Source organism: Pseudophryne corroboree, chromosome 6 (genome assembly GCF_028390025.1).
Source record: "Pseudophryne corroboree isolate aPseCor3 chromosome 6, aPseCor3.hap2, whole genome shotgun sequence".
In the NCBI taxonomy this organism is placed as follows: Eukaryota; Metazoa; Chordata; class Amphibia; order Anura; family Myobatrachidae; genus Pseudophryne; species Pseudophryne corroboree.
The window spans coordinates 519,681,356-519,703,180 of record NC_086449.1 but is presented as its reverse complement, the minus strand read 5'-3'; the positions used below and the strand labels follow the sequence as shown (position 1 = coordinate 519,703,180).

At 46.1% G+C, this 21,825-nt stretch overlaps 1 protein-coding gene across 6 annotated transcripts in view; it reads right to left on the bottom strand.

Annotated features, from left to right (window-relative positions):
* MDM2 (MDM2 proto-oncogene) overlaps window positions 1-21,825 on the bottom strand; it is a 133,962-nt gene that overhangs the window by 48,480 nt on the left and 63,657 nt on the right. For 5 of the 6 annotated variants that reach the window (XM_063927496.1, XM_063927497.1, XM_063927494.1 and 2 more), the window contains exons 7-8: window positions 10,692-10,770; window positions 10,370-10,530 (exon numbers count right to left, since the gene is read on the bottom strand). In XM_063927496.1, the coding sequence (XP_063783566.1) occupies window positions 10,370-10,530; window positions 10,692-10,770 (240 nt within the window). The remainder of the gene's footprint in view (window positions 1-10,369; window positions 10,531-10,691; window positions 10,771-21,825) is intronic. The other variant, XM_063927493.1, reaches the window with a different exon arrangement.

Sequence of the window (21,825 nt, the reverse complement as noted above, 5' to 3'; positions counted from 1 at the left end):
AATAAAAAAACCTAAATATTACTTTCTTTCTAAGAGCTCAGGAGAGCCCCTAGTGTGCATCCAGCTCGGCCGGGCACAAAATTCTAACGGAGGTCTGGAGGAGGGTCATAGAGGGAGGAGCCAGTGCACACCAGGTAGTCCTAAAGCTTTCTTTAGTTGTGCCCAGTCTCCTGCGGAGCCGCTATTCCCCATGGTCCTTACGGAGTTCCCAGCATCCACTTAGGACGTTAGAGAAAGAGAAAACTATATATGGAAAAGTACCAAATGGTTGGGGTACCCATGTATAAATGGAGAGAGAGACAGAAGGATATCTAGGGAGTCTGGTATTGCTTGAAGAGCTTACAAAAAAGGAGATTCTTCAACTACAGACACTGTAACCAGGACACACTGAACTGATCAGCTGTGGAAAGTAGGATTTCACTCATGGACGTGTAAGAATCGATCCTAAGAAACCAGTCGTTACGTTCGGTAAGCTAAATGGCTCAGGCGGCACTAGCCAGCACCAGAGCCAGATTTACATATAATATACAGTATGAGTATTATACACAGTTGCAGCAGTATAAACTCCTGGAAATTGGAGAGTTTTGCTCAGATGTGTGCGGAAAAGATAGGCCTCACCTGCAATAGACTTTTTACTCCAGAGTTGTGGCTATAAAAGGGATTAGAATAATACAAAGAAGATATTTCAAACATATTCTTTGCATTTTTCATATACTTTATACAGACAAAACTCTGGCACAAACATTAGTATGACATAAAAGGCTTTGCCTCACCCCACCGCAAGTCACTGCCTTATGGGAATGGTGAATTTCCAAATTACCAGTATAACAGCATTTTTGTACATGAAAACCAGGGCTCTCGAGTGGTAAAGTAGCCAGAGGCCAGGGTCTAATAGGATAGCAATTACCACAATAAGCAGTAGAGATCAACATTTGTAGAACTACAAAAAGGTTTAAAACGGAAATTCATTGATAGGGAAACCCCCCAACCAGAAGCTATGTTTTAATACTACTTATTTTATGTACTCAGAGGCGCAGAAAAAAAAAAAAAAAAAAAAATGGGTTATTTTACCACAATTGTGGAAATTAAGAATTTACTTACCGGTAATTCTGTTTCTCGTAGTCCGTAGTGGATGCTGGGAACTCCGTAAGGACCATGGGGAATAGCGGGCTCCGAAGGAGGCTGGGCACTCTAGAAAGACCACAAAAGAAAAAATGAAGCGCTATCCTGATCAGTATAAATTAAAACATATAACATTTATTAGACATTTATACAGACAACATTCATAACACGGCTTATAATTTCACCCTGTGGCCACTTATTAGTTGATCAACTTATTTACTGCAGTATAAATCAGCACAAATCCACATATTTATATTTGCAAAGATATAGATAGAGCAAAGCTTGGAGATGTTAGTAACTAATTGTTCTAAACGAACAGCTTCTAACATCTCCAAGCTTTGCTCTATCTATATCTTTGCAAATATAAATATGTGGATTTGTGCTGATTTATACTGCAGTAAATAAGTTGATCAACTAATAAGTGGCCACAGGGTGAAATTATAAGCCGTGTTATGAATGTTGTCTGTATAAATGTCTAATAAATGTTATATGTTTTAATTTATACTGATCAGGATAGCGCTTCATTTTTTCTTTTGTGGTTTTTACATTTTTTGAGAGGTAACAGTGACCTCTTAGGTGAAGCAGCAATCCCAGATCAGGTGTATTGTTAGTTACATCCCAGATCTTTTAACTATTTGCGCCCAGGTGTTATCTTTCTTTTTCACTCTAGAAAGATCTTAGACTACCTGGTGTGCACTGGCTCCTCCCACTATGACCCTCCTCCAAGCCTCAGTTAGGTACTGTGCCCGGACGAGCGTACACAATAAGGAAGGATTTTGAATCCCGGGTAAGACTCATACCAGCCACACCAATCACACCGAACAACTCGTGATATGAAACACAGTTAACAGTATGAAACGATGGAGCCTCAACAGATGGCTCAACAATAACCCGATTTAGTTAACAATAACTATGTACAAGTATTGCAGATAGACCGCACTTGGGATGGGCGCCCAGCATCCACTACGGACTACGAGAAACAGAATTACCGGTAAGTAAATTCTTAATTTCTCTAACGTCCTAGTGGATGCTGGGAACTCCGTAAGGACCATGGGGATTATACCAAAGCTCCCAAACGGGCGGGAGAGTGCGGATGACTCTGCAGCACCGAATGAGAGAACTCCAGGTCCTCCTCAGCCAGGGTATCAAATTTATAGAATTTTGCAAACGTGTTTGCCCCTGACCAAGTAGCTGCTCGGCAAAGTTGTAAAGCCGAGACCCCTCGGGCAGCCGCCCAAGATGAGCCCACCTTCCTTGTGGAATGGGCATTGACAGATTTAGGCTGTGGCAGGCCTGCCACAGTATGTGCAAGCTGAATTGTACTACAAATCCAACGAGCAATAGTCTGCTTAGAAGCAGGAGCACCCAGCTTGTTGGGTGCATATAGGATAAACAGCGAGTCAGATTTTCTGACTCCAGCCGTCCTGGAAACATATATTTTCAGGGCCCTGACAACGTCTAGCAACTTGGAGTCCTCCAAATCCTTAGTAGCCGCAGGCACCACAATAGGCTGGTTCAGGTGAAACGCTGACACCACCTTAGGGAGAAACTGGGGACGAGTCCTCAATTCTGCCCTATCCATATGAAAAATCAGATAAGGGCTTTTACATGATAAAGCCGCCAATTCTGACACTCGCCTGGCTGATGCCAGGGCCAATAACATGACCACTTTCCACGTGAGATATTTCAGATCCACGGTTTTTAGTGGCTCAAACCAATGTGATTTTAAGAAATTCAACATCACGTTGAGATCCCACGGTGCCACAGGAGGCACAAATGGGGGCTGAATATGCAGCACTCCTTTCACAAATGTCTGAACTTCAGGTACTGAAGCTAGTTCCTTTTGAAAGAAAATCGACAGAGCCGAGATCTGTACTTTAATGGAGCCTAGTTTTAGGCCCATATTCACTCCTGCTTGCAGGAAATGCAGAAATCGACCCAGTTGAAATTCCTCTGTTGGGGCCTTTTTGGCCTCGCACCATGCAACATATTTCCGCCATATGCGGTGATAATGTTTTGCCGTAACATCTTTCCTGGCTTTAATAAGCGTAGGAATGACTTCCTCCGGAATGCCCTTTTCCTTCAGGATCCGGCGTTCAACCGCCATGCCGTCAAACACAGCCGCGGTAAGTCTTGGAACAGACAGGGGCCCTGCTGTAGCAGGTCCTGTCTGAGCGGCAGGGACCAAGGGTCCTCTGAGATCATCTCTTGAAGTTCCGGGTACCACGCTCTTCTTGGCCAATCCGGAACCACGAGAATTGTGTTTACTCCTCGCTTTCTTATTATTCTCAGTACCTTTGGTATGAGAGGTAGAGGAGGGAACACATACACTGACCGGTACACCCACGGTGTCACTAGGGCGTCCACCGCTATCGCCTGAGGGTCTCTTGACCTGGCGCAATACTTCTCTAGTTTTTTGTTTATGCGGGACGCCATCATGTCCACCTGTGCACGACCCCATTGATTTACAATCATTTGGAAGACTTCTGGATGAAGTCCCCACTCTCCCGGGTGGAGGTCGTGCCTGCTGAGAAAGTCTGCTTCCCAGTTGTCCACTCCCGGGATGAACACTGCTGACAGTGCTAGTACATGATTCTCCGCCCATCGGAGAATTTTTGTGGCTTCTGCCATCGCCGTCCTGCTTCTTGTGCCGCCCTGACGATTCACATGGGCGACTGCCGTGATGTTGTCTGACTGGATCAGCACCGGCTGGTGTAGGAGCAGGGATTTTGCTTGACTTAGGGCATTGTAAATGGCCCTTAGTTCCAGAATATTTATGTGAAGGGCAGTCTCCTGACTTGACCATAGTCCCTGGAAATTTCTTCCCTTTGTGACTGCCCCCCAGCCTCGTAGGCTGGCATCCGTGGTCACCAGGACCCAGTCCTGTATGCCGAATCTGCGGCCCTCCAGAAGATGAGCACTGTTCAGCCACCACAGAAGAGACACCCTGGTTCGTGGAGACAGGGTTATTAAACGATGCATCTGAAGATGCGATCCGGACCACTTGTCCAACAGGTTCCACTGAAAGATTCTGGCATGGAACCTGCCGAATGGAATTGCTTCGTAAGAAGCTACCATCTTTCCCAGGACTCGCGTGCAGTGATGCACCGATACCTGTTTTGGTTTTAGGAGGTCTCTGACTAGAGAAGACAACTCCCTGGCTTTCTCCTCCGGGAGAAACACTTTTTTCTGGGCCGTGTCCAGAATCATTCCCAGGAACATTAGACGTGTCGTGGGGACCAGCTGTGACTTTGGGATATTCAGAATCCAACCGTGCTGGCTCAGCACTTCCTGAAATAGTGCTACTCCCACTAACAACTGTTCCTTGGATCATGCCTTTATTAGGAGATCGTCCAAGTATGGGATAATTAAAACTCCCTTTTTTCGAAGGAGTATCATCATTTCCGCCATAACCTTGGTAAATACCCTCGGTGCCGTGGAGAGTCCAAACGGCAGCGTCTGGAATTGGTAATGGCAATCCTGTACCACAAATCTGAGGTACTCCTGGTGAGAATTGTAAATGGGGACATGTAGGTAAGCATCCTTGATGTCCAGGGATACCATGTAATCCCCCTCGTCCAGGCTTGCAATAACCGCCCTGAGCGATTCCATCTTGAACTTGAATTTTTTTTATGTATGTGTTCAAGGACTTCAAATTTAGAATGGGTCTCACCGAACCGTCCGGTTTCGGTACCACAAATAGTGTGGAATAGTAACCCCGGCCTTGTTGAAGTAGGGGTACCTTGATTATCACCTGCTGGGAATACAGCTTGTGAATTGCCGCTAGCACTGCCTCCCTGTCTGAGGGAGCAATCGGCAAGGCGGATTTTAGGAAACGGCGGGGTGGAATCGCCTCGAATTCCAGCCTGTATCCTTGAGATACTATTTGAAGGATCCAGGGATCCACCTGTGAGCGAACCCACTGATCGCTGAAATTCCTGAGGCGGGCCCCCACCGTACCCGGCTCCGCTTGTGAAGCCCCACCGTCATGCGGCGGACTTGGAAGAGGAAGCGGGGGAGGACTTTTGTTCCTGGGAACCTGCTGTTTGCTGCAGCCTTTTTCCCCTGCCTCTTGACAGAAAAGACCCTCCTTTTCCCCGCTTATTTTTCTGGGATCGAAAGGACTGAACCTGATAAAATGGCGCCTTCTTAGGCTGCGAGGGGACATGGGGTAAAAATGCTGACTTCCCAGACGTTGCTGTGGAAACTAGGTCGGAGAGACCATCCCCAAATAATTCCTCCCCTTTATAAGGCAAAACTTCCATGTGCCTTTTGGAATCTGCATCTCCAGTCCACTGGCGAGTCCATAAGCATCTCCTAGCAGAGATAGATAGTGCACTTACTTTAGATGCCAGCCGGCAGATTTCCCTCTGTGCATCTCTCATGTATAAGACTGAGTCTTTTATATGGTCAATTGTTAACAGGATCGTGTCTCTGTCTAGTGTGTCAATATTTTCTGACAGGTTATCTGACCATGCAGCGGCAGCACTGCACATCCAAGCTGACGCAATTGCTGGTCTGAGTATAATGCCTGAGTGTGTATATACAGACTTCAGGATCGCCTCCTGCCTTCTATCAGCAGGTTCCTTAAGGGCGGCCGTATCCTGGGACGGTAGTGCCACCTTTTTTGACAAACGTGTGAGCGCTTTATCCACCCTCGGGGGTGTTTCCCAACGTAACCTATCCTCTGGCGGGAAAGGGAACGCCATTAGTAATTTCTTAGGAATCACCAATTTCTTATCAGGGGAAGCCCACGCTTCTTCACATACTTCATTTAATTCATCTGACGGGGGAAAAACTACAGGTAGTTTTTTCTCCCCAAACATAATACCCTTTTTTGTGGTACCTGGATGTAAATCAGAAATATTTAACACCTCTTTCATTGCCTCAATCATGCAGCGAATGGCCTTAACGGGCATTAAATTTGACTCATCGTCGTCGACACTGGCGTCAGTATCCGTGTCGACATCTACTTGTGCCACCTGAGATAACGGGCGTTTTAGAGCCCCTGATGACTTTTGAGACCCTTGGACAGGCACGAGCTGAAGACTCGGCTGTCCCACAGTCGGCATGTCGTCAAATTTTTTATGTAAGGAGTCTATACGTGCACTCATTTCTTGCCATAATACCATCCACTCAGGTGTCTGCCCCGCAGGGGGTGACATCTCTGCTAAAGGCATCTGCTCCCCCTCCACATCATTATCCTCCTCAAACATGTCGACACAGCCGTACCGACACACTCCACACACACAGGGAATGCTCAAATAGAGGACAGGACCCACAAAAGCCCTTTGGGGGGACAGAGTAAGAGTATGCCAGCACACACCAGAGCGCTATATATATATATATATATATACACAGGGACTAACTGAGTTATGTCCCTAATAGCTGCTTATACTGTATACAGTGTCAATTTAGTGCCCCCCTCTCTTTTCCCTCTTACTGTACTGTAGAAATGCAGGGAAGAGCCAGGGAGCTTCCTTCCAGCCGAGCTGTGAGGGAAAAATGGCGCCAGTGTGCTGAGGAGATAGGCTCCGCCCCTTTTTCGCGGCCTATTCTCCCGCTTTTTTTGGGATTCTGGCAGGGGTATTTACCTCATATATAGCCCCAGGGGCTATATATTGAGGTATTTTAGCCAGCCAAGGTGTTTTTATTGCTGCCTCAGGGCGCCCCCCCCCAGCGCCCTGCACCCTCAGTGACCGGAGTGTGAAGTGTGTATGAGGAGCAATGGCGCACAGCTGCAGTGCTGTGCGCTACCTTGGTGAAGACAGGATGTCTTCATGCCGCCGATTTTCCGGACCATCTTCCTGCTTCTGGCTCTGTAAGGGGGACGGCGGCGCGGCTCCGGGACCGAACATCAAGGCTGGGCCTGCGGTCGATCCCTCTGGAGCTAATGGTGTCCAGTAGCCTAAGAAGCCCAATCCGGCTGCAAGCAGGCGAGTTCGCTTCTTCTCCCCTTAGTCCCTCGCTGCAGTGAGCCTGTTGCCAGCAGGTCTCACTGAAAAAAAAAACAAATTCTAAGACTATAACTTTCTAAGAGCTCAGGAGAGCCCCTAGTGTGCATCCAACCTCGGCCGGGCACGAAATCTAACTGAGGCTTGGAGGAGGGTCATAGTGGGAGGAGCCAGTGCACACCAGGTAGTCTAAGATCTTTCTAGAGTGCCCAGCCTCCTTCGGAGCCCGCTATTCCCCATGGTCCTTACGGAGTTCCCAGCATCCACTAGGACGTTAGAGAAAGAAAAAAAAGTAAAAAAAGAAAGAAAACAATCATATAGCTAATGATTGGAGATGTGTCCTTTATTTAGCCTCCATATATGATGACGGTACACAGGGCGCATGAGATATGCCAGCTCCTGTGTGACTGACCGCACAGAGCATCTTTTACCCCTGAAATGTGTCCTATTCACATTGACAGATGAGAGATAGATATATATATATATATATATATATATATATATATATATAGATAGAGAGATAGATAGAGAGATACACACACACACACACACTCTTTATGCCAAGGAGTAGTTGTTAATAGGGTTGGTTAACACTGTGTGGAAAGCACAAATAGTTCACACATTTGATAAAATTATACTAGTAACCTTAAGTTGATAGTGTGGGTCAGTATCACAGGTCCTTATGTATCATTTCACCCAACTATTTTATTCAATCAGTTACTCTGAAATATACTGAAGTCAACCAATTTCAGCCAGTCGAGTCGACATATCGGCTGGGTACACATCACTACAGTGTCTACACAGCTTAAGTCATGCACATGCAAGTAATATGTGGCTAGTGTGGCCAGTAGAGTGAAAACTGCAAATGAATCACAAAAGTCTTATGTACTAAGCCTTGGAGAGAGATAAAGTACCAGCCAACCAGCTCCTGCCATGTTACAGGTTGTGCTTGACAAATAACAGTTAGGAGCTGGTTGCTTGGTACCTTTTCGCCATCTACTTTCTCTCTCTCCAGGGCTTAGTACTTAAACCCACAAGTCATGTTCTATTTGATCGACTGAACCCATTACTTGGATAACTGTGATAATTCTAGAGCAAATACCTAGTGTACTGACCCCTCCAGGGATATGTGCATTAGTACAAGACCAATCCGGGGAGTCCTGGTATCTCTTGTGAATCTAGATTAACTTCAGGCCAATCACACGTCTGTGATGGCTCATTTAAATTTTCCGCCCTATCGAATTTCAACAGTATTTTTTTGGCCTACCATGGTGACCAAGGTAAACAAGAATTGGAGTTCCATTCTGGAGTGGGAGCCTGAAAAATTGCTATAGGATAGAAAAGGAAGGCAGCAGGTGTGCAAATTACTCAGGGAGATTGAGATGAAAGTAAAAAATAAAAAATGAATAGAGTTGCCCTGCAATTAAAAGTACACTTTAAATCCTGTAACGATGACCCATTGGAAGGCAACTTTGGTGTGAGCAACCAATAGTGTACAATAAAGATTATGTTGTTAAAAAGCTCATACTTTGATCTTGGGATCAAGCTGGCGATCAAAGCCCTTCACTGATGCTCCTGAATGAGTGCCCCAGGGTCCAAAACTTAATTTTGAAAAATGTCAGTTTTCCAAGCAGGCCCGGTCATCTGGATACTTCAGCTAAAATGTAGATGTAACATGTGCAGAGAGAGTTAGATTTGGGTGGGTTATATAGTTTCTGTGCAGGGTAAATAATGGCTGCTTAATTTTTACCCTGCAATTTAGATTTCAGTTTGAACACCCCCCACCCAAATCTAAATCTCTCTGCACGTTACATCTGCCCCACCTGCAGTACAACATGGTTTTGCCCAGTTGCTTTCTTATTTGGTTTGTTAACAAGCCTGATTAACCCCACGCCCACCATAAACAATGATGAGTGGTGATCCAGCGGCATTACTCCTATGACCAAGGAACTTCCAGTAAACTATTATCTTTGGGTACAAAGGAGAAGGGGGGTGGGAAGAGATGGTTGCTGGAAACCTCACCAGGTCCAGACACAGAAAGGATTGACACAGCAATAGCACTTTCTTGATTCTGTGTGTGGGGGTGCATAAGCGTTTTTAGATGGAATTTGATTAATTCTGACAATGATCGAAAATCACGCATGTTAACTAAGTGTCCAGCTTCTTAGAGAGTAAAGTATCATTCAGACATAGGAGATCAAGCAATAACAGATCTGTTACAGCCGGGGCCGCATGGACTAAATTAAACGAACAAGTGTATGCCTACCCTTTAACAAGTGCAGGTAGCTTCCTAAACCCTACTTTTTATACACCACGCTCGTCACTTCTACAGATTGGATAGTTTAGGGAGATCCACAGAGTGGCCACTTGATTAAGAATAAGTAAAAGTTGCCTCCATACAAAGGTAAGGCCGGACCATCGGTCTCCAGGGGACCGCACCGCTCACTCCCACCTAGTAGTTACATTCTGTCTGTCTCACAGCAGTAGCTTCTGTATCTCAATCATGACAGCGTGTCCATCTTCTAAATAAGCTTTTCAGATTTCCTCAGCTTAGTTAAAAATCTGTCCAAGTATTGTCTTCATTTAGAAGTTACTCAACAATGCACACACTAAAAACAACGTTTTTGCCCACCACACATTGACGGGAGATAAACATTTTAAATAAAATTACATCTATGCAAGACATGTAACAGTACTAACATAAGTAATTCTGCAAGATTCCTGGGGGACTATGGGGGTCATTCAGAGTTGATCGCTCGCTAGCAACTTTTTGGTGTGCTGCCTATTGGGGAGTGTATTTTCGCTTTGCAAGTGTGCAAGTGCTTTTGTAGCCGATGGCACAAAAAAGTTTTTCGCAGTTTCTGAGTAGCTCTGGACTTACTTACTCAGTTCTTGCGATCACTTCAAACTTTTTGTTCCCGATATTTGACGTCAGTCACCCGCCCTGCAAAAGCTTGGACACACTTGCGTTTTTCCAAACACTCCCAGAAAATGGTCAGTTCCCACCCACTTATGCCCTCTTTCTGTCAATCTCCTTGCGATCGGCTGTGCGAATGGATTCTACGTTAAATCCATCACCCTGCACCGATCCTCTTTGTACCTGTACAACGTGCCTGCACAGTTTTGTCGAGATTTAACCTGATCACAGCGCTGCAAAAAATTGCTAGCGAGCGATCAACTCGGAATGACCCCCAGTAAACGGTGCAGCCACAGTGCACGGTAATTGTCTCTTGACACCCCAGACTAGAAACTTATCTTCAGTCATTATGAGGTCAGCTAATAATCTTACTTACTGCATTAGAGGAGGTGTCTGTTGAATCACCGTTATTTCTATCACAGCGTAATCCACTTATCACCCACCACGAAAGGCTTTCGTCAAAGGTTAACGAAATACTGTCTGACTTATGTCGCTTTCTCTGTTGCTCTGCGGGTTGATCATTTGAAGAATTATCTTCTAAGCAAACACAATACCAAATAAAACAAAAATGAATGATTTGCTCCACAAATGTTTATATAACAGTACTATTGGTAGGAATGCTTTGTCAGGTCTGATGCCATAAGGATGTGGCAAAGATGAAAGAAGGAAAAAAAAAAGTGCAGGACACATTTTTTTACCAGACTCGCTGTGGGCTTTCTTGGGGGGACATACAGAGGAGAATGGCGTTGGCTTCTCTTGTTGTTCCTCTGATGAATCCTAGACATTAGAGAATTTAAAGGTTAAAATAGGCAATACATCAAGTTGTATTGTGCAACATTACACTGGCAAAAACCTAATGTAGTGTACGCTAATAATGGGTTATATCATTTAATTTTACTCTCATATCTCACTGAAGCCATAGCTAAGGTATAGAGCAGAGGTTCTCAAACTCGGTCCTCAGGACCCCACACAGTGCATGTTTTGCAGGTAACCCAGCAGGTGCACAGGTGTATTAATTACTCACTGACACATTGTAAAAGGTCCACAGGTGGAGCTAATTATTTCACTTGTGATTCTGTGAGGAGACCTGCAAAACATGCACTGTGTGGGGTCCTGAGGACCGAGTTTGAGAACCTATGGTATAGAGCTCTTAAACAAGAACATGATCTTTTATCAAGAAATCCATTAGCCAAGTAAAATCCCCAAACTTGCTCGAGTTTTGCGATTTTATCATATACACACAGACATGATGACCAATAATAACTTCCTACAATACTCAAGGAATTTTGCTATACAAAGTAGGGAAAATCCAGGGGTAATTTTTAAATATGTTTTAGTAGCTTTTATGGATTGCATTCCAAATGACTAAACCCCTTATTATATGAGAACCCTCCCAAGCATTCCAGGTGATGGAATCCATACCTGTGTATACACATACTTAGGAAATAGGATTTTAATTACCTACCGGTAAATTCTTTTCTCGTAGTCCGTAGAGGATGCTGGGGTCCACATTAGTACCATGGGGATGTACCAAAGCTCCCAGAATGGGATGGAGAGTGCAGAGGCTCCTGCAAAACTGACTAACTGAACTTCAGATCATTAGAAGCCAAAGTATCGAATGTGTAGAACTTTGCAAATGTGTTCAACCCAAACCAAGTTGCTGCTTGGCAAAGTTGTAATGCCGAGAAACCCTGGGCAGCCGCCCAGGAAGACCCCACCTTATGAGTAGAGTGGGCCTTAACAGACTTAGGACACGGCAATCCCGCCGTAGAATACGCATGCTGGATAGTGAACCTGATCCAGCGAGATATTGTCTGCTTAGAAGAAGGACACCCAATTTTTTGGGGTCATATAGGACTAAAAGAGAGTCAGATTTTCTGCGACGAGCAGTCCTCTTCACACAGATCTTCAGAGCCCTTACCATATCTAAGGACTTAGATGAAATTGAGGCGTCAGTAGCAACTGGCACCACAATAAGTTGGTTGGTATGAAATGCCAACACAACCTTAGGAAGAAACTGCTGACGTGTCCGGAGCTCAGCTCTATCTTCATGGAAGATCAAGTAGGGGCTCTTACAAGACAAAGCCCCCAAATTCCAACACACGTCTAGCAGAAGTGTGTTGGCCAACAAAGTGACCGCCTTCCACGTAAGAAACTTGACCTCTACCTCTTGCAGAGGCTCAAACCAGTCAGACTGGAGAAACTGCAACACCATGTTAAGATCCCATGGCACCGTAGGCGGTAACAAAGGGAGGCTGGATGTGCAGAACTCCCTTCAAAAAAGTCTGAACCTCAGGGAGGGCAGCCAATTGTTTCTGAAAATAAAATGGATAGGGTCAAAATCTGGACCTTCACAGATCCTAACCTCAGGCCCATATCCACACCTGCTTGCAGGAAGAGGAGAAAACGTCAGTTAAAACTCCACCGTAGGAAACTTCTTGGATTCACACCAAGAGACATATTTCTTCCAAATACGATGGTAATGTTTAGACGTTACCCCTTTCCTAGCTTGTATGAGGGTAAGTATCACATGCACTCAACTTCCATGCCGTCAAACGCAGCCAAGGTAAGTCTTGATAGGCGAACGGCCCCTGCTGCAGCAGGTCCTCCCGAAGAGGAATAGGCATCAGCTCTTCTTGAAGTAGATTCAGAATGTCTGCGTACCAAGCCCTTCTTGGCCAGTCTGGGGCAATGAGGATCGCTTGAACCCTTCTTCTCCTTATGAGCTTTAGGATTCTTGGTATGAGTGGGAGTGGTGGAAACACGTACACTGACTGGAACACCCACAGACACACCAGGGCGTCCACTGCCACTGCCTATTGGGTCCTTCGACCAGGAACAATAACGCTTAAGCTTCTTGTTGAGACGAAAGGCCATCATGTCTATTTGGGGTAATCCCCAAAGGTCTGTTATGTCTGAACACCTCCGGATGGAGACCCCACTCCCCCGGATGGAGATCGTGTCTGCTGAGGAAGTCTGCTTCCCAGTTGTCTACTCCTGGAATGAAGATTGCCGACAGCACCAACGCGTATTTTTCTGCCCAAAGGAGGATTCTTGTTACCTCCGCCATGGCAGTTCTGCTCTTCGTTCCGCCCTGTCGGTTTATGTAAGCCACTGTTACGTTGTATAACTGCACTTGAATGGCCCGATTTCTTAGAAGATGGGCCGCCTGAAGAATACCGTTGTATACGGCTCTTAATTCCAGAATCTTGATCGGAAGGCAGACTTCCAGAATTGACCACCTTCCTTGGAAGGTCTCCCCCTGAGTGACTGCAACCCAGCCCCTGAGACTTGCATCCGTGGTTAGAAGGATCCAGTCCCGAATCCCAAACCTGCGGCCCTCCAGAAGGTGAGAGTTTGAGCCACCAGAGGAGCGAAATCCTGGCCTTTGGCGACAGACGAATTCTCAGGTGCATGTGCAGATGAGATCCTGACCACTTGTCCAGGATATCCAGTTGGAAGGACCGAGCATGAAACCTTCCGTACTGGAGAGCCTCGTAAGAGGCCACCATTTTTCCCAGAAGGTGAATGCATTGATGAACCGAACCCCGGGCTGGCTTCAGGACATCCCAGACCATTCCTTGCATCACCAACGCTTTTTCCAGTGGAAGAAAATAGGATTTTGGTACTTACCAGGTAAATCCTTTTCTTTGAATCCATAGGGGGCACTGGAGTACTCTTGGGATATGGACGGCTTTAGCAGAACAAGGCACTAAATATTTAAATTTAGTAACTCTCCTCCCCTCCATATTCCCAGAGAACCTCAGTTTTTTACTGAGCCGAACAGGAGCGATAGAGGAGGATGACAATGGAGAATTACATATAACATTATAACATAACGGACAACAAAAAAGTTGACACAACGTTACTGACAACTAAACAGTTGACACCATAACCGATAGAACTTGAAAATTGAACAAATCGGTGAGAATGTGTTACCAGAAGATCCACTGAACTTACCACAAACCAGGTAAAACTGCTCTGGGTGGGCGTCCAGTGCCCCCTATGGATTCAAAGAAAAGGATTTACCTGGTAAGTACCAAAATCCTATTTTCTTTTTCATCCACTAGGGGTCACTGGAGTACTCTTGGGACGTACCAAAGCTTCCCCCTTGGGCGGGAGAGCTGTTTGGCACCTGTAACACTAGGCGGCCAAAGCTAGATGCTGATGCCGCAAACGTATCAAACTTGTAAAAGCGCACAAACGTGTGCACTGATTACCATGTAGCCGCACGGCAAAGCTGCGTCGTAGAAGCCCCACGACCAGCTGCCCATGAAGTTCCCACAGAACGTGTGGAATGAGCTGTTACTGATGTAGGCGGCTGTAACCTAGCATGAAGGTAAGCCTGACGTATGGTCAGTTTAATCCATCTGGATAAGGTCTGCTTAGAAGCTGGCCAACCCATCTTGGCAGCATCACAGAGAACAAACAACGTATCCGTCTTATGAACTGTAGACGTTCGGGATACATAAACGCTAATTGCACGTACCACATTCAAAGTTCCAGAATCTTCTGTTAACACAGGAACTACTATTGGCTGATTGATGTGAAAAGATGACACTACCTTTGGCAAGAAAGCGGGATTCGTCCGAAGATCCGCTCTGTCATCATGAAACCCCAAATACGGTGGCTTGCATGACAAGGCACCCAAATCTGAAATACAACTTGCCGAAGCTAAGGCTAGGAGAAAATAAGATTTTACTTACCGGTAAATCTATTTCTCGTAGTCCGTAGTGGATGCTGGGGACTCCGTAAGGACCATGGGGATAGACGGGCTCCGCAGGAGACATGGGCACTTTAAGAAAGAATTTAGGTTCTGGTGTGCACTGGCTCCTCCCTCTATGCCCCTCCTCCAGACCTCAGAGAAACTGTGCCCAGAAGAGCTGACAGTACAAGGAAAGGATTTTGGTAACCCAGGGCAAGATTCATACCAGCCACACCAATCAGACCGTAAAACAAGTGAAAACAACTAGTTAACAGTATGATAAACAACAGAGCATCAGGTCCAACCCTGATGCAACCATAACTTAACCCTTATTGAAGCAATAACTATATACAAGTATTGCAGAAGAAATACGCACTTGAGACGGGCGCCCAGCATCCACTACGGACTACGAGAAATAGATTTACCGGTAAGTAAAATCTTATTTTCTCTAACGTCCTAGTGGATGCTGGGGACTCCGTAAGGACCATGGGGATTATACCAAAGCTCCCAAACGGGCGGGAGAGTGCGGATGACTCTGCAGCACCGATTGAGCAAACACAAGGTCCTCCTCAGCCAGGGTATCAAACTTGTAGAACTTTGCAAAAGTATTTGAACCTGACCAAGTAGCCGGTCGGCAAAGCTGTAATGCCGAGACCTCTCGGGCAGCCGCCCAGGAAGAGCCCACCTTCCTAGTGGAATGGGCCTTAACTGATTTTGTCAGCGGCAATCCAGCCGCAGAATGAGCCTCCTGAATTGTGTTACAGATCCAGCGAGCAATAGTTTGCTTTGAAGCAGGAGCACCAAGCTTGTTGGAAGCATACAGGATAAACAAAGACTCTGTTTTCCTGACCCTAGCCGTTCTGGCTACATAAACCTTCAAAGCCCTGACCACATCAAGTAACTCGGAATCCTCCAAGTCAGTAGTAGCCACAGGCACCACAATAGGTTGGTTTATATGAAAGGATGAAACCACTTTCGGCAGAAATTGTGGACGGGTCCGCAATTCTGCTCTATCCGCCTGGAAAACCAGATAAGGGCTTTTATGTGACAAAGCCGCCAACTCTGACACCCGCCTAGCCGAAGCCAAGGCTAATAGCATGACCACCTTCCACGTGAGATATTTCAACTCCACCGTTTTGAGTGGTTCAAACCAGTGGGTTTTCAGGAAACTCAACACCACGTTAAGATCCCAAGGCGCCACTGGAGGCACAAAAGGGGGCTGAATATGCAGCACTCCCTTTACAAACGTCTGAACTTCAGGAAGAGAAGCCAGTTCTTTTTGAAAGATAATGGATAGGGCCGAAATCTGGACTTTAATGGAACCCAATTTTAGGCCCAAAGTCACTCCCGACTGTAGGAAGTGAAGGAAACGGCCCAGCTGGAATTCCTCCGTAGGGGCATTCCTGGCCTCACACCAAGCAACATATTTTCGCCATATACGGTGATAATGTTTAGCCATCACGTCCTTCCTAGCCTTTATCAGCGTAGGAATAACCTCATCCGGAATGCCTTTTTCTGCTAGGATCCGGCGTTCAACCGCCATGCCGTCAAACGCAGCCGCGGTAAGTCTTGGAAAAGACAGGGCCCCTGTTGCAACAAGTCCTGTCTTAGAGGCAGGGGCCATGGGTCCTCTGTGAGCATTTCTTGTAGCTCTGGATACCAAGTCCTTCTTGGCCAATCCGGAACAATGAGTATTGTTCTCACTCCTCTTCTTCTTATGATTCTCAGCACCTTGGGTATGAGAGGAAGAGGAGGAAATACATAGACCGACTGGAACACCCACGGTGTCACTAGTGCGTCTACAGCTATCGCCTGAGGGTCTCTTGACCTGGCGCAATACCTCTGTAGCTTTTTGTTGAGGCGGGATGCCATCATGTCTACTTGTGGCAGTTCCCACCGACTTGCAATCTGCGTGAAGACTTCTTGATGAAGTCCCCACTCTCCCGGGTGGAGGTCGTGCCTGCTGAGGAAGTCTGCTTCCCAGTTGTCCACTCCCGGAATGAACACTGCTGATAATGCGCTTACGTGTTTCTCCACCCAGCGAAGAATTCTGGTGGCTTCCGCCATCGCCACCCTGCTCCTTGTGCCGCCTTGGCGGTTTACATGAGCCACTGCGGTGATGTTGTCTGACTGAATCAGCACCGGTCGGTCGCGAAGCAGGGTCTCCGCTTGACGTAGGGCGTTGTATATTGCCCTTAGTTCCAGGATGTTGATGTGAAGGCAAGTCTCCTGACTTGACCACAGACCTTGGAAATTTCTTCCATGTGTGACTGCTCCCCAACCTCGGAGGCTTGTGTCCGTGGTCACCAGGACCCAGTCCTTAATGCCGAATCTGCGGCCCTCGAGAAGGTGAGCGCTCTGCAGCCACCACAGGAGTGACACCCTGGCCCTGGGGGATAGGGTGATTAACCGATGCATCTGAAGATGTGATCCGGACCACTTGTCCAGTAAGTCCCATTGAAAAGTCCTCGCATGGAACCTGCCGAAGGGAATGGCCTCGTATGATGCCACCATCTTTCCCAGGACACGAGTGCAGTGATGCACTGACACCTGTTTTGGTTTTAATAGGTTCCTGACCAGTGTCATGAGTTCCTGAGCTTTCTCCATCGGGAGATAAACCCTTTTCTGGTCTGTGTCCAGAATCATGCCCAGGAAAGGCAGACGAGTCGTAGGAACCAACTGCGACTTTGGAATATTTAGAATCCAGCCGTGTTGCCGTAACACTTCCAGAGAAAGTGCTACGCTGATCAGCAACTGCTCTCTTGATCTCGCTTTTATGAGGAGATCGTCCAAGTATGGGATAATTGTGACTCCTTGCTTCCGCAGGAGCACCATCATTTCCGCCATTACCTTGGTAAATATTCTCGGTGCCGTGGAGAGACCAAACTGCAACGTCTGAAATTGGTAATGACAATCCTGTACAACAAATCTGAGGTACGCCTGATGAGGTGGATAAATGGGGACCTCTCCTCACTCAAAAGAGTGGGTATACCACGCGCTTGACAGGGCTGGTTCTCCTAAGCAGCTGTATAACCTTGGACAGTCACTCCAAACTAAACACAGAACACAATAGTACTAAAAGTACTCATACAGCGCTAAAAAATGAATGAATCTATGCAGACAGGTGGAAAGGATCAATCAACGATTTAATGAATAAAAATAGGTGGTGTAATACCTGAAGTGACAATTAATAAGCACTAATGCACATAGAGAACAGTTAAAAAGCCATGGCTCGTTTAAAAAGCCAAATGGAATCAGCAACAGGACAAGAATTTTTCTAATATCCAGTGGTTGGTGGACCTCAGTTTTCTCTTAACCATGAAAGATGTACGTCTCTCCACAAATAGTTACCAATCCTGGAGGTACAATTGCAGACTTCCCTGGCGATATCTCAACAAATGAAGATCTCAGCACATCAGTAAAGGGAATGGGTTAGTCCTCCATTAGCAGTAGGATGGTAGTAGGGGAATGGTTCCAAAATTCTTTAAAGGTCCACCGTCCAAATGATCCTGGATAATGTATGTCCCAGTGTCCCGCAAGTAGGTGCTTACGCGTTTCGCTGTCTTCATGTATAGACAAGATAAAATGACTAATAAGAATTACTTCTTGCCGAGTCGCATGTCCAATGAATAGGGCTGCAAGCTAACCAATAGACTGAATGACTACGGAGCATATGACCGAGTCACGTGATCGCGGCTCATATGACGCAGTTCCGTGACGCGTGATTAGGTCGGGTGCTCTCAGTCTATTCATTGTGGAGCTGAAAGGGCCGCAAATGGTCCATTACGAGTCATGTGACCATGATGGTCACAACTGTCTATTTAGCACTGATTGGTAGTTTGGGTCATGTGATGTATGACACCGGTCCCATGTGATCGGAACACTGAGAGTGGGTAATTAGGAGCCACATGACCACCAGGGTTCTAATTGTTTATTATATTCCGATTGGCAGTGCGGGTCACATGATGTATGACATCTATCTCACGTGACCGCACAATGTGTAGTCACTAGAGCACAAATAGAAATGAAGACAGTGAAGTCCAGTGGATTTACATATATCTATCCCCCTTGATTTTATGGAACAGATATTCAGTTTAGAATATATGGCATTATACATTAAAAAATATTGTTATAAACACTCGTTTTTAATAATAAAAATAAGGGTTAACAAGAGGTTTGCCTCCTTTACTAGAATTAGGTTTTTAAATTATATTTTGAATAAATTTATATGTAATTGGTATTGCAGACAGGTGATGTGGATTAATCAATTTATGCCCTATATAAGGGATGATTTTTACAGAGAGCACTTACCTTTGATAAAGCTGCCCCCTGAAGACAGCGAAACGCGAAAGGACCTACTTGCTGGACACTGGGACATACATTATCCAGTATCATTTGGACGGTGGACCTTTAAAGAATTTTGGAACCATTCCCCCACTACCATCCTACTGCTAATGGAGGACTAACCCATTCCCTTTACTGATGTGCTGAGATCTTCATTTGTTGAGATATCGCCAGGGAAGTCTGCAATTGTACCTCCAGGATTGGTAACTATTTGTGGAGAGACGTACATCTTTCATGGTTAAAGGAAAACTGAGGTCCACCAACCACTGGATATTAGAAAAATTCTTGTCCTGTTGCTAATTCCATTTGGCTATTTAAACGAGCCATGGCTTTTTAACTGTTCTCTATGTGCATTAGTGCTTATTAATTGTCACTTCAGGTATTATACCACCTATTTTTATTCATTAAATCGTTGATTGATCCTTTCCACCTATCTGCATAGATTCATTAATTTTTTAGCGCTGTATGAGTACTTTTAGTATTATTGAGTTCCGGATAAATGGGGACATGAAGGTATGCATCCTTTATGTTCCAGGCTTGCGATGACCGCTCTCAGCGATTCCATCTTGAACTTGAACCTTTTCAGGTATATGTTCAGGGATTTTAAATTCAATATGGATCTGACCGAACCGTCCGGTTTCGGGACTACAAACATGGTCGAATAATAACCCCTTCCTTGTTGAAGGAGGGGAACCTTGACCACCACCTGTTGAAGATACAATTTGTGAATTGCAGTTAACACTATTTCCCTCTCGTGGGGGGAAGCTGGCACGGCCGATTTGAGGTATCGGTGAGGGGGCATCTCCTCGAATTCCAGCTTGTATCCCTGAGACACAATCTCTATTGCCCAGGGATCCAACTGGGAGTGAACCCACTTGTGGCTGAAATTTCGAAGACGTGCCCCCACCGGTCCTAGCTCCGCTTGCGGAGCCCCAGCGTCATGCAGTGGATTTTGTAGAGGCCGGGGAGGACTTCTGTTCCTGGGAACTAGCTGTGTTGTGCAGCTTCATTTCTCTGCCCCTGCCTCTGGCAAGAAAGGACGCACCTCGGACTTTGTTTTTCTGTGATCAAAAGGACTGCATTTGATAATACGGTGCTCTTATGCTGTGAGGAAACATATGGCAAAAAATGTGACTTTCCAGCAGTAGCTGTGGCGACCAGGTCAGAGAGACCTTCCCCAAACAATTCCTCACCCTTGTAAGGTAAAACCTCCATATGCCTTTTTGAGTCGGCATCACCTGTCCATTGCAGAGTCCACAGGACCCTTCTGGCAGAAATTGACATAGCATTTATTCTAGAACCCAGCAGACTAATGTCTCTTTGAGCATCTCTCATATAAAGGACAGCGTCTTTAATATGCCCCAGGGTCAATAAAACAGTATCCCTATCTAGGGTATCCAACTCCTCTGATAAGTTATCAGTCCATGCCGCTACAGCACTACAGACCCAGGCCAACGCGATTGCCGGTCTGAGCAAGGTACCTGAATGTGTATAAATGGACTTCAGGGTACCCTCCTGCTTGCGATCAGCAGCATCCTTGAGGGTAGCCGTATCCTGAGACGGTAGGGCGACCTTTTTGGATAAGCGTGTTAAAGCTTTGTCCACCCTAGGGGAGGATTCCCATCGTAACCTGTCCGTTGGCGGGAAAGGATACGCCAGAAGAATCAGTTTGGAAATCTGCATTCTTTTATCTGGAGATTCCCAAGCTTTTTCACATAACTCATTCAGTTCGTGTGAGGGGGGAAAAGTTACCTCAGGCTTCTTTCCCTTATACATATAAACCCTTGTGTCAGGGACAGGGGTTTCCTCTGTGATGTGCAAAACATCCTTAATTGCTATAATCATATATCGGAGTGATTTAGCCAACTTTGGCTGTAACTTTGCATCATCGTCATCGACACTGGAGTCAGAATCCATGTCGGTATCTGTGTCAACAATTTGGGATAGTGGGCGCTTCCGAGACCCTGACGGCCTCTGCGACATAGGATCAGGCACGGGTTGGGACCCTGACTGTCCTGAGGCTTCAGCTTTATCTAACCTCTTATGTAAGGAATTAACATTATCATTTAAAACCTTCCACATATCCATCCAATCCGGTGTCGGCGGAGACACCACATTCACTTGCTCCCGCTCTGCTTCCACATAGCCTTCCTCATCAGACATGTCGACACAAGCGTACCGACACACCACACACACAGGGAATGCCCTTTTTGAAGACAGTTCCCCCACAAGGCCCTTTGGAGAGACAGAGAGAGAGTATGCCAGCACACACCCCAGCGCTATATCCCAGGAATAACACAGTAACTTAATGTTAACAGAGTAGCTGCTGTTTATATAGTGTTTTTGCGCCTAATTTATGTGTCCCCCCTCTTTTTTTACCCTCTTCTACCGTGAATCTGCAGGGGAGAGCCTGGGGAGCTTCCTCTCAGCAGAGCTGTGGAGAAAAAATGGCGCTGGTGAGTGCTGAGTAAGAAGGCCCGCCTCTTCGACGGCGGGCTTCTGTCCCACTTAAATATGCATTTTCTTGGCGGAGGCTCATACATATATACAGTGCCCAACTGTATATATGTTCACTTTTGCCAAAAAGAGGATCCAAATGCTGCCCAGGGCGCCCCCCCTGCGCCCTGCACAATTACAGTGACCGGAGTATGTGAGGTGTGTGGGAGCAATGGCGCACAGCTGCAGTGCTGTGCGTTACCTCAGTGAAGAACGGAGTCTTCTGCCGCCGATTTGAAGTCTTCTTGCTTCTCATACTCACCCGGCTTCTGTCTTCCGGCTCTGCG